The sequence below is a fragment of the Dreissena polymorpha genome, unplaced genomic scaffold (assembly GCF_020536995.1).
Source record: "Dreissena polymorpha isolate Duluth1 unplaced genomic scaffold, UMN_Dpol_1.0 chrUn014, whole genome shotgun sequence".
In the NCBI taxonomy this organism is placed as follows: Eukaryota; Metazoa; Mollusca; class Bivalvia; order Myida; family Dreissenidae; genus Dreissena; species Dreissena polymorpha.
Genome location: NW_026273328.1, coordinates 166,002 through 178,293, shown reverse-complemented (window position 1 = coordinate 178,293; position 12,292 = coordinate 166,002). Strand labels below are relative to the sequence as shown.

The 12,292-nt window shown below is 33.1% G+C and overlaps 1 protein-coding gene across 1 annotated transcript; it reads left to right on the top strand.

Moving 5' to 3' along the window:
- The first annotated feature begins 2,524 nt into the window (after positions 1 to 2,524).
- LOC127863542 (octopamine receptor 1-like) lies at positions 2,525 to 10,391 on the top strand. Its single transcript, XM_052403093.1, has 4 exons — positions 2,525 to 2,580; positions 3,673 to 3,924; positions 6,828 to 7,058; positions 9,701 to 10,391. The coding sequence occupies exons 2-4, from the start codon at positions 3,804 to 3,806 to the stop codon at positions 9,811 to 9,813; spliced, it is 465 nt and encodes a 154-aa protein (XP_052259053.1). The 5' UTR covers positions 2,525 to 2,580; positions 3,673 to 3,803; the 3' UTR covers positions 9,814 to 10,391.
- The last annotated feature ends 1,901 nt before the right edge of the window (positions 10,392 to 12,292 follow it).

Here is a 12,292-nt window from a genome sequence, read left to right as displayed (position 1 = left end):
GAGTTCAAAGTATATTAATATTTACAAAACTAGCATTAACCCCATGGAGTCAGGGTTAACAAGATTGCAAAGTCTTTTAATTTTTAAAAAAACTAATACACATTAAACGCGCACTTTGCGCATAAGTTATTTTTTTTTAATTGAACACAATTTCTCTTATAATAATCTGCTAAAAATCAGAAATTGTGGAAACTTGTAAAATATGACTACGTTTGTCTTGCGACACTTTACGGCACAACATGGTCATTGCGACTGGACAGTACATGTTTACCATCACATAATATGGTCGCGTGCAAACAGTTAAAGGGACTGAATATCATCACATATACAAAATGGACACATACAAGACAAGAGACACAAATAAAGTCATGCGAAACTCAAACACATGGATATATATAACATGTAAGAGACATACACTGACCTATCATTCATTGTCCCTTTATTCATCAAAATGTCTCTAGATATTTTTAATTTATCATTAAATGTGTAATAATTAAATCCAAGAACATGACATGTTTTTAATTACATCAAATACAATTTCATTGAATGTTCACATTTAAAAGGAGAACAATAATACTGGCCCAAGGTAACAAGTTATATGTCCATTGTGAACGGCTGCCCCAAAATTATCTTTTGTCTCAAAAAATCATAAACTGTTTCAATACATTTCCTAATATGATTAACAGTCGTATAACTTTACCATCTTAACCAATATAGATTGAACGGGAAACACCTCTGAGAATTCATTTATTTGTTATACTTTATTTATAAAATGCATTGGCATTACTGACAACACAATTAACAACTGACGAACACAAACATTTGTCAATTGATAAGTACTACGCTGCTGGCTTTTCCGTTGATTTCTTTAATGACGTAATCCAGCCATTCCTAAATGTTAAATCCTCTCATAACGAGGAACGAGGTCAGGTTGGTGTTTCACAATCATGAAAGTGCTCCGTAAAGCCCTAAATCCAGCCTGATCTTCCGCCAACACTTCATCTGTATTTCTCGCACAGCTTGAAGTAGCCCTTTTTTGGTAGGGAGATGACCAGAGACTTGATCCATTTATCCGACCACTTATTCTCCTCACAAATCGTTTGGCATAGTGGCGTCATTGCTGCAGGCGTTCCTTCACCACCGCGCTTGATCAGCTCGGAAGGAACGATGCCTTAGATTTTCTTTCCCTTTGCGCACTGTCTCCTCCACCTCTGCTTATAATATGGATGGATTTTGGCTATCGGTTTCTGGTCTGGTCAGCTTCTGCGTCAGGACTTGAGTCCTGGCTGGTGTTATTCGCATGTCTCAGTTCTTTTCTTGTATCATTCATCAACCAACAAACGTTCTTTGTTTTGTTTATGCTTTTGCTTTAATACGATACGTACACAAAAAGCAAAAACAGCTCAAAAACCATAAGTTCTTGTATGAAGACAAGATATTTAAAAAACCTTGAGAAGATAAATGTTCATGCGCATGCGATGAATTTAGGCGTCATTTTCATTTTTCATGTATAAGCTGTGTGTTCTCCACAAGTATAAATAAATACAAAAAAAACTGGAAAAAAATACTTTTTCGTCATTTTGACCATTGAACAGATGCCCTCTACATTACAAATTGATAAATAAAATGAAATTGGAATATTGGTAACGTCACGTTAATTAATAGCTATTTGGGTTCTCATGACGCATGTGGTAGTCCATAGTCCGGGAAAATTCTTATTCGGGACTGAAATATTCGCACATTAACATTACAAAAGTGCAATTAAAACGCTTAATTGGAAATAAAATAACCCATACATAGCATACATAGTCACGCGCATGTGACGTACTTACGAACGTGGTCTGTATCTAAATCTGTAAATGTGTAATCGCCTTATTCGTCTAAACATTTCATAAAATTCAAAGGAAAATGCTTTGATAAACCGGCTAAAATGTCTAAGTCGGGTATCGGTTTTCTTCACTCACATGTAAACAATATGATTATATATATATATATATTATCGTACCTAGCCTTGTTTAGGTTTATGAAGAAAATTCGAAGCGTTAAAATGGTGGTACAGACTTTTAAATTCAAAACTTATATACACGTATTGTGAATTTACATATATAATTTATATTTGTTGTATTTACTCACGAGAAATTCTTGATGAGGGAATCATTTTAATCAGGAATTTATGAAATATAACATCTGCTCAAGGATATACGGACATAATTTATAATGGTACGCGTATGTTGTTTGCAATGCTAAGATCATAGTGCAGGAAATAGCAATTATGAATCTATATCAATAAACTAATTCATAAATTAGCAGTGCTTATTTAAATCACTCGGCCTTTAGTGCTGGTGATACATACACGGATTTAATGATGTGTGTATATGTCATGAACACGTGTTGAACAAACAATATTACAATTGTAATTTTGATTTGTGTGTTTTAATATAAGGGTTTTCCGATGATTCCTAACCAGGGTTATTGTTGAAGGATATAAAAAAGCTTCACATATAAAGCATGATTTGAAAAGTAAGTATATTGTAAAAGCGTTTTGCGTTAGTGCATTATTGGATTTATAAATAATTTGCGGTAATTATGATTTACTCTGATAACTTTAGGAGTTTGATTGTTGAGTATTAAACGCTGCGTGATTTTATTACAAACATAATGCGATAAAACAATATGAATTACACAAATTGAAATTCATTTTGAAGCACAGAAAACTAACACTTTTTAAAGCAGCATTATTGGCTGTTTTTGTACTCATTCATGTTTTGATTTTATTATATTTTCTATTCATGGTTTGGGATAATATTTAGATTCATTCATATTTAATCACTCGCTTACTAAAAATACAACCAATGCGTTTCCACAATGGGGACGTTTACAATTTTATATTGTTTCCACAATATTTTATTAATTTCGAGAGAAAATTAGAAAAAAACACTGTGCATGCGAAATATCAATATGCAATATGTTCCTTCGTTTAGTTTGAAAGAAAATGTAATTAAATATTTCTGTTCGCTTAAACCTATTATATGTTAACAATTTAAATAATTCAAAGGGCAAGAAACTAATGGAGATAATGTGTTGCCTTCAACTGGTAATTTAGAAAGCAGAACTTAAAGAGCTACCACAATAACTAACTTTGTTTTTCAGTATTACAGCGTATTTCAACAATACTTCAGTAGTAAACGTAGTTTACGAATATTAGGTGACATGCGTTTCACACGCTTAATTAATGTATAGATCTTAAGTGATGATTTTCCATACACAGAACTATATTCTTAATGTTATATTTTTAGGAGTATTTTTTCGAATTGTTTTAATATAAGCTTAGTATATATTTATCATTTTTACAATTCCGTGTCATTTTTCAGGGAACTAAAAAATTTGTTTTTGACACTATTGAACATCTGAAGTTCAAAATATGTTCATATATATTGGATACAAATAATGTTATGTAGATCTTGATTAATAGGCCTCGATTGTATCTGTTTACAAAAAACAATTTTACCAGTTTATGATTTATTCTGCATAATATTTGTCAATACTCAAAATTCGTATACTTAAAGCTGTAAAACATTTACTCTCACTATAATTTTTCTAGAGTTTCATGTTTATTACATTTTCACTGTGAATATTACTCTCTATTCAAGCATGATTGTTATATTAAATCAGATCGGCTACACTGACAAACTATTGAACCAAAGTCGACTTCGTCAGTAAATGCTTCAACATCGCAATCAGTGCCCACGTTGACTACAGCATACGATAGCATCTCGACGGCATCGAAAGCGGTCGGGACTACAATGCTGTGCGTCATCATATCCACAACCATTGTGGGCAACGTTTGCCTCTTTGCTGTTGTGCTGAGGTCAAAGGCACTTCGTAATCTGACCAACATGTTCATCCTTGGCTTGGCAACTGCAGGTAAGTTACAAATATAGCCTCTGGGTCTTCCCTTTTAAGCAACGTACTGAAATCTTCAATGAAGTCAAGAAACTATTATCCAAGGAATATTCCGATTTCGTTGGGAACAAAGGTACATTTTTGAATGTATAATAGTTGGTTAAACTGTCGGTCGTCGCTTACTAATTTTACACAGAAGGCAAATTTAATTAACTATTTAACAAAGTGATATTTTCAAAATAATTACTAGCATGAAGACTGGAGCTATATCAAGCGTGTTTAAACTTGTCTGACAACTATGAAGGAACATGATATATGAAACATCAGTAATACCAATACAATAAACATGTACTAATTCTTACCAATCCGACGTATTTGGAAGACGATTGGTATAAATCCTGGCTAAACGTTGGTCAAATAATACAAAAAATGTAATACGATTAAATTGCATTTCAAACACGTGACGCAATCTCTTTATTCTCGGAATGTGTGACTGGTGTGGAACAAAATGATATCGACATTTCATTCAACTGTATTTCTGGTTTTGACATATGTGAAAAACATAGTTAAACATAGATGTGCATAAGGTTACGGAACCTGTGTCCATGGCAAATAAAACACAGACAAATATAAATGAAATTCGCTCACACAGTGCATTACAGGTCCAGTTGTTTGCATTGAATGTACCTTCTACAGTTACCGTGTAGCCTTACTTCTGGTGATTTAGAATTTTTTCATATTTTATGTAATTATAGTTTGCCTATTTGATCTGACAATAAAAAGATGTGTAAATGTGTGTTTGCTTTCTTAGGGTCACAACACCAATACGCTAAAAGTAGCTTAAGTATTATGTGTGTTTGACAATTGTTCACGTTGTGACTTTTTCATGTCAAAAACGTTTTCTTCTTTTTGACAATTGATATCAAATATTTGCATGGATATTATCCGACACAATGACATTTAATATCAACTTTGACTTGTTTTTTGCATTGTCGCTACTTTGGAAGAAAATATTAAATTTGCAATTGGGTTACCCTTGTGTAGAATAAATAAGAGAGTAATATACAAACTCCCATAGTGTATCCATGGAAAACCAGTTGAATGAAATAGATGTCTGCATTTCTGCTATAAACTATTCAACTGTAAAGTTCTGAATAAAAATAGTGGTAAAGGAAGTGATGCAAATGTCAGGTCGAGGAACAAACCGATTGAAACCTGCTATGGTCACGGTGAATTTAACTTAATTTGTATCAACGATGCATACTTTTGGATTATTTCATTAAAAGAATAATGTACCGAATTATATAGTGCAACAATACTTTATTTTATTATTCTTAAAATCGTTTATATTTAACTTGATTTTTTGTTTGTGAAACCTGTTAAATAAGGCTAGCATTGTACCGCTTTAAACCCCCAAATTGTTCATATGGCAGTTACCCGATTTTGCTCATGTAATGTTTTATGCATTATCCTCGCGAACGCAAGTGTAATATGACAAAGTCAATTTTTCTTACATCATGTTTGTAGTTTAATTATTATTTAGCTAAATCAAACTAAAAATGTTTTTTTTGTATCGACATGCCTTTCAGATACATCGTGTCTGCAGTGTGAACACACTCCACATTTTCCAACGCCATACTGTTTGTGATATCCTTGTCAGTCCGACTTTAAAGTTTCTATAACGCTCAAAATCAACGAAAATTTCGTTAAGTATTTCGTAAAATAAAGTTAACACCGTAACAATTAGTGTTTCTTTTAGAAATAGCCAACATTTCAACGCTAGATGTGGTATGATTACATAGATTGTTGTAGATACAAAATGCTCGTTTTTATTTATTTGTGGCCACAATTAATTCCCGCGAATATATCTATTCATACGACAAACGAACACCATTTTATTGTTCCTGTGTCGTATGAATAGATATGCAAAACAATAATAAAACAAGCATTTTTTATCTACAATCATCTATTGTACCAGACCTCATCTGGCGTTGAAATTTCGGCAATTGCCATAAGGAACACCGATTTCTAATTGGTTAAGTTCATTTTACGAACAAGTGTACGGAATGTTCGTTGATTTTTAGTAGTAATGTTACTTTAAATTTGCTTTATTTCATCTCTTGCGATTAAAACAAACATAACTACCAGTGTAAGGATCGCGGATTCGATTCCCGAACCCTTATGATACTTTGTGTAGTGATTGGTCGTAAATATTTTTGTACTGACCCCTTTTCTTTTTTAAATAAAGGAATTCAATAAAATAATTACGGTTGTTGGTGTTTTTCAAGTTGGTATATAGAGAAAATTATGTGAGTTTTGGATAAAGATCAAGTTTATCATGCGAGGCTAAGAACCATGTTCGCAAGCCTCGCGCTACCATGGTTCGAGCCGAGCATGATAAACGTGATCTTTATCCAAAACTCACATAATATTCTAATTATCCTATTATTTCCCACTGTTTTCCATTAATAATTATAAAATATCGCATTTTTGGCGATTTTATCTTTCCGTAGTTAACAAAAACATAATCTCCAATTTTTGGAAAAACCCAAATCTGATCTAAAAATTGCGATAGTATAAAGCTAAAGTTTATACGATCGTTGTTATTCTATCGATTTTCATCTGGTAATAGGATAACATATTTAATCGTTATTTATCAACAAAGTTTAATAGAGGATAAGACATTGTAATGAAATAGTAAAGTAATAACAACGTTCACTAGCTAGTAACATTGTATACGGGGAAACGTTTTAATGAAGTATTGAGTTGATAAATAATGAGCATATAATCAGTTGTTAATTCAAGTATATTGGTGCAACAATTTATTGACAATCCACCTGGAAAGAAAGGGTGTTTGTTGTTTTCAGTTTATTATTATATTTTGATCTGTATTTATCAACAAAGAAGTTCATTGTATATTTCAGATCTGCTCGTTGGTCTGACACAAATGCCAATCACGGTGTATACGATAATCAAGGGTCGATGGGAATTTGCGCACAGCGGATGCGTAGTTTTTAGGTTCCTGAACATGGTAACACTGGTTACAAGCGTCTTGTCGTTATGTAACATTTCTATAAATAGATACATCATGGTGTGTTATCCACAGAAGTTCAAGGACATCTACACGGTTCCAAACTCTGTGTTCATGCTTATAGGTGAGTTTTGTGTCATATTATATTCATTTATATGTTATATTCAATTTATTTATCCTCTAACGTTAGAAAATGCTTGTTTTGACTAATTAAGGGTTAATATTCGAATGAATAGTTCGTTCATTGAAATGTTGTTATGTTTTAAAAACGTTGACAAGTTCAGCCTGTCTTTATGCTACATTTAAAATAGTTATTTGTTATCCAACGTTAAACATGATTCAGAAACATGAATATAGAGAATACTTGGTTAGTGTTGAATACAGAGAAGTTTATGTTGCGAGGCTTAGAACGCCGGAAGCGCGAGCCTTGGCGAGCGCTTTCGGTGTTCGAACCGAGCAACATAAACTTCTCTGTATTCAACGCTAATCCTAGTATTCAATTTATCCCATTTGATTTTTTCAACGTGACATTTAACATAAATAGATCTAACAACCTTTACAATAATTTTAATTCAGTCATAAAAGCGCTTAAAATCTAACAAATGTAACCATGCGTAGTGATATACATGTATTTGTTCTGGTACGCAAAATAGTCTTTAAAAAATTCAAACACAAACTGTAAAACAAGTAAAAATATCACCATATGCCTACATTCAATTTTACGCAGTATGCGAATTTTAACACATTACGACCGCGAAAAGAAGATTTTACTTTACTATAATTCATTTTATTTTCGAAAGAAAATGATCAAAATCAAATATGGCGGCGATTGCTCCTGACAAAATGCTGTCGATGTCAACATGCATGTACACCATCGACGACCTAGTTCTGGCTACCGTAACTTTAAATGTCGCTTTTTATGATTTTTGACTGGCGCGACTTTGTACAGGTCTGTCAATACTTAATAAACTGTACGCTGAAGTTTCTTTAGCTATCGAAGACCTTGACAATTTTGACGAGTAAACAGACAATTGCAGCGACTGACACTTTATTTGACAAAATATACAGGGCAATACGTTTTTCGACTTCGGACGACGAATTTAAGGACGCGCAGAACGTGTTTTTTATATAATGTTATGGGTATGCCGTGTGTGATCCGATGCATCAATGGCGCCCATGTTAAAATCATTTCCCCGAGAACAGGGAACGACAAAAGTACAAACAAAAATCAAAACATGTAAGAACTAGTATCTTACCTTTAATTATCCTTTAAAATCCATCTAATAATCCATTTAACTCAATAATTGACGATTTTGCATCTAGGGTCAATAATTATTTTTGCATAGTTAAATAAAGACCCTTATGCCATTCTATCACTTTATTAAAATGAGTTTATGAACGCGATAAACTTTTTTCTTCGTCACACGCTACGTCATGTACTCTACATTACTGCTGTTCAAATGAACCGGAGCAGTTTATCTAATAATAGCCGTTGGTAAACTCGGTTGCATTTGCAGATTTCTGCATACAAACATAATTATGATTAAACTTGCACAATGTTTTATTTATCTATGGTAAATGCCCTTATTGTACGAGAAAATAATTTAATATATAAATACACAAAGAATTGAAAACATTCCAGTACACAACAGATAAATGAGTAGAAAATACCCGTGTACAAAATGGGACGTTCCGAATTCCAGTGTGGTGCTATTTTGACCATCTTATACTTTACACGGCTCTATGCCTAACGTGAATAAAATAGGAAAGCAAACATAGCAGATTATTCATGAACTGTGCGATGTGTGTATGGCTTGTTGTACATTCTTAATAATTAAGTTAAATGTCAAAAGTATATGCTTTGGTTATAAACAATGCACATTACACGAAATAAGGAAAATGTGATCAATTGACAATTCAGATATGTCGACATACAGTACATGTAGAAAACATGTGAAATAAGTCGCGTTTATAATAAATCGTCAAAAAAATGGGGAAAATGACGCAATAAGTATGTCATTTTATGACGCCATCAATCAGCTGATTCATTATACGGATGGCGAAAAATTATGTTATATGACTAGATTTAAAGGTTTAAGGTCGTATAATTTTGAAGCTTAAGTTTTGTCGACTTTGTTTCTTATGAAAAATCATTCAGTGGTAAAGTAAATACAAATAAAAAAAATGTCAAAACTAAAACCGTGTAATTTTATATTTTATTTCAACATTTCTTTTGGTGAATATGTCATATATATATTTTTCTGCAAAATATGCACATTTTCTTCTAATGGGTGACCTTAAAATTCGATCAATGAACCAAACAATATCGACCTAATTTTAGCGCATATCGCATGACGTTATTTAAAAAGTAGTCCGTGCACGCGACAGGTATATTCTACAGTGTTGAGTACAAGCAAGTATATTCCACAACGTGTTATACCGTCAATGTCGCGGTGAAAATGGGATAAATGTTATTCAGCACACTCAGTCAGTTGAAAAGATTTAGACGGCTGAATTTGGGATTATAAAGTTAATAGCGACCACAGCATTTTATTATAGCGTAAATAATTTTTTACTAGTTTTAGTGTTATTTTTGTTAACTGTTTCAAAGTATAGACTTCAAACATTCAATGAATATATCGAGAGCTTAAAAATAAATTATTGCGTAAAATGTAGTATTTTATTTTAAAACACGTAAGACACGATTTAAAGCTTATAATATCTACGATAACATTTATCATGACAATTTGACATTCTCTTTTTCAGGTGTTGTTATATTTTCGATTCTACTCTCTCTGCCGCCTCTGATTGGTTGGTCTGAGTATGTTTACACGCCCTCGCATTCGTTCTGTTTCACTGATTGGCAGAACCACGTGTAGTACGCGTTCTTCATGATTGGATGTTGCTTCGGGATTCCTTTCAATGGTTATGTCAGTTTGCAATGTGTTCATTTTGAGAACCGTAAGGGCCAGCAGACTTCGTTTAAGAAACCGGAAAACCATTGATACAAAACGAGAAAACATATCAAATGAATCAAATCTTGTGTCGTTTAAACGATTTACTTTAATCGTTTCATTTTTTAGGTCTATGATAGAAAAGAAGAACCAAACAAGACCCACAGACTCACCATTTGTATCTTACAACAACAGCCATTCAATATCGGAACCGAGTTCAGCACAAACCCACTCTATTGTAGATTTATTAACTGCAGCAAACTTTGATCCGTTTCACAATACATTAAAACCCAGTTCTTCTAATGTTCAAGTGAGTTCACCAAAGTCACCAAATTCAACATTAAACCAGAAGCCAATGAATAGACTTAATTATCAAAACTGGAAACAGTCGTCAGAAATAACACACTCAAGCGGAGGGTCACCAGAGCCATCAATTTCAATTGAACCATCCTCGGACGTGTCGCTTGTCGTACCTTCAAATTCAGAAATAGAAATCAACGGTCAAGGGCCTGAACACGATGTTCACATGGAAATTCCTATATCGCGACAGTCGCCGTCTAGACGACGAGAAGAGATACGACTTGCTTTTTCGCTCATTATTGTTGTTGTTGTATTTGTAATATGTTGGCTACCCTACTGTATAAGTATGCTACTGTCAATATTTTACGCGGGACATGTGCCAAGAGAATTCCGCATGTTTACAATAATAATAGGATATGCAAATAGTTGTTGCAACCCTATCATCTACGGTGTTATGAACAAACGATTCAAGGTGGGATTTCGGCGCATTTTCTGCTTCTGGAGAGACAGGAGTTGTACATGATGCTGCGTTCCGACTGTGATATGTCACACGTAATAATTTCGGTCTTGCTCTGAGAATTCAGGCTAGAATACGACGTTATGATACGTTATGATACGTTAAATTGTTCGAGATTTGACAATAGCAGTTGACAGAATATATGAAAAACACATTTTATTAAACCACAATTTCATGAAGTGTTCGATTTCGTATCATATCGTGTACATTCGTCTTAATTTGATGATGTCTAAAACGATAATATTGATTAATGAAATAATTATACAATATAGTTATTGCAAATATATTCTGTGTTAGTGGGCCTTTTACACCCTGCATTACGGTTTCTTTGCGAGATGCATTACAATGATCTGAGCATTGTACTATGTGATCATAATATGTGATAAACAAAAAGGAATTGTGTTGATATTTGTATTTACCTTATTTCATTATGCTTCAGAACAAACTTTTAATGTTGTACTTGTGCATATTTAACCATTGAGTACTTACATTTTCAATTAAATCTCATTTTAATTATGTTTAATTGCTGTTTAATTTGAAACAATGTATGAGGTCAATGTGTATTTACACGTGCATGTGAGTAATTAATTCTTGACTTGAAGTGTGGTTCGACGCGTCATTCAATCTGTATAATTCGCCAATTCTTTACATTGACCGTTCTAGGGCGACGACCAAAGCTTTGAACATGTTTGTTCTTAATGTCGTGTTGTATAAACCGTCATGTATCGCATGGGTGATCCGTCGATTGCCTTATATAAAAGACTTGCGGTGATAAATAGGAATTTATCTCCTTATATTTTTCTGGAGTTTCAGTTTTCATAAAAATTAACATGTGTGACATGATACACATTTGCTGAACATATATTTTGGGTCAGGAGTGCATATCGTATCATACGTGTATATGTGGCTGGTAATATTGTCAAAGGTTTTGAGGACTTCGATTGCAAGTTAACAAATATACATGTATTATGGATATTTCCAGCTAATTGCACGAATATTTTAAACTAATCGTTCCTTCCTACATATACCAATACCGGTACATTGGATAAAATATTAAGTGCACTATAACAAACTCATAACAGGGCAATACATACAACATCCACACTAACACCAGCCGGAATTTGTTCCCGAACATCAATATCTTCTAGTTGTGCTCGTTACACGAGATTCGTCTTAAATTGCTGAATCAGTTGAAGGAAAATACAAGTATGGGAAACTGGTGTGATGATTAATTTCAGTGAAGAAACAAACAAGATAAAATGTTATATAACGATAACATTACCCTGAAATCTTTACTTTTAATACTAAAAGAGGTTTAAATCAATTGAATCTTACCCCAATAATGATGTAATTCTGGCATCGTTTAACATATGCAAAAAAATGCAGGAAAAAAAATGAATGCACATAAAAGAAAAACATCTAAATGTATAATGTATCGGAATGGAGTTGACGATTGTCAGCTCAATGTTTGCGATCTATGAATAAGTAGAGACGCTATTTTGACGGTAATCTACGAATTGGTACGTACAACAACTGAATGAAAACATTTATTATTAAAAACAAACTACACACGCATTTTCGTGTAAG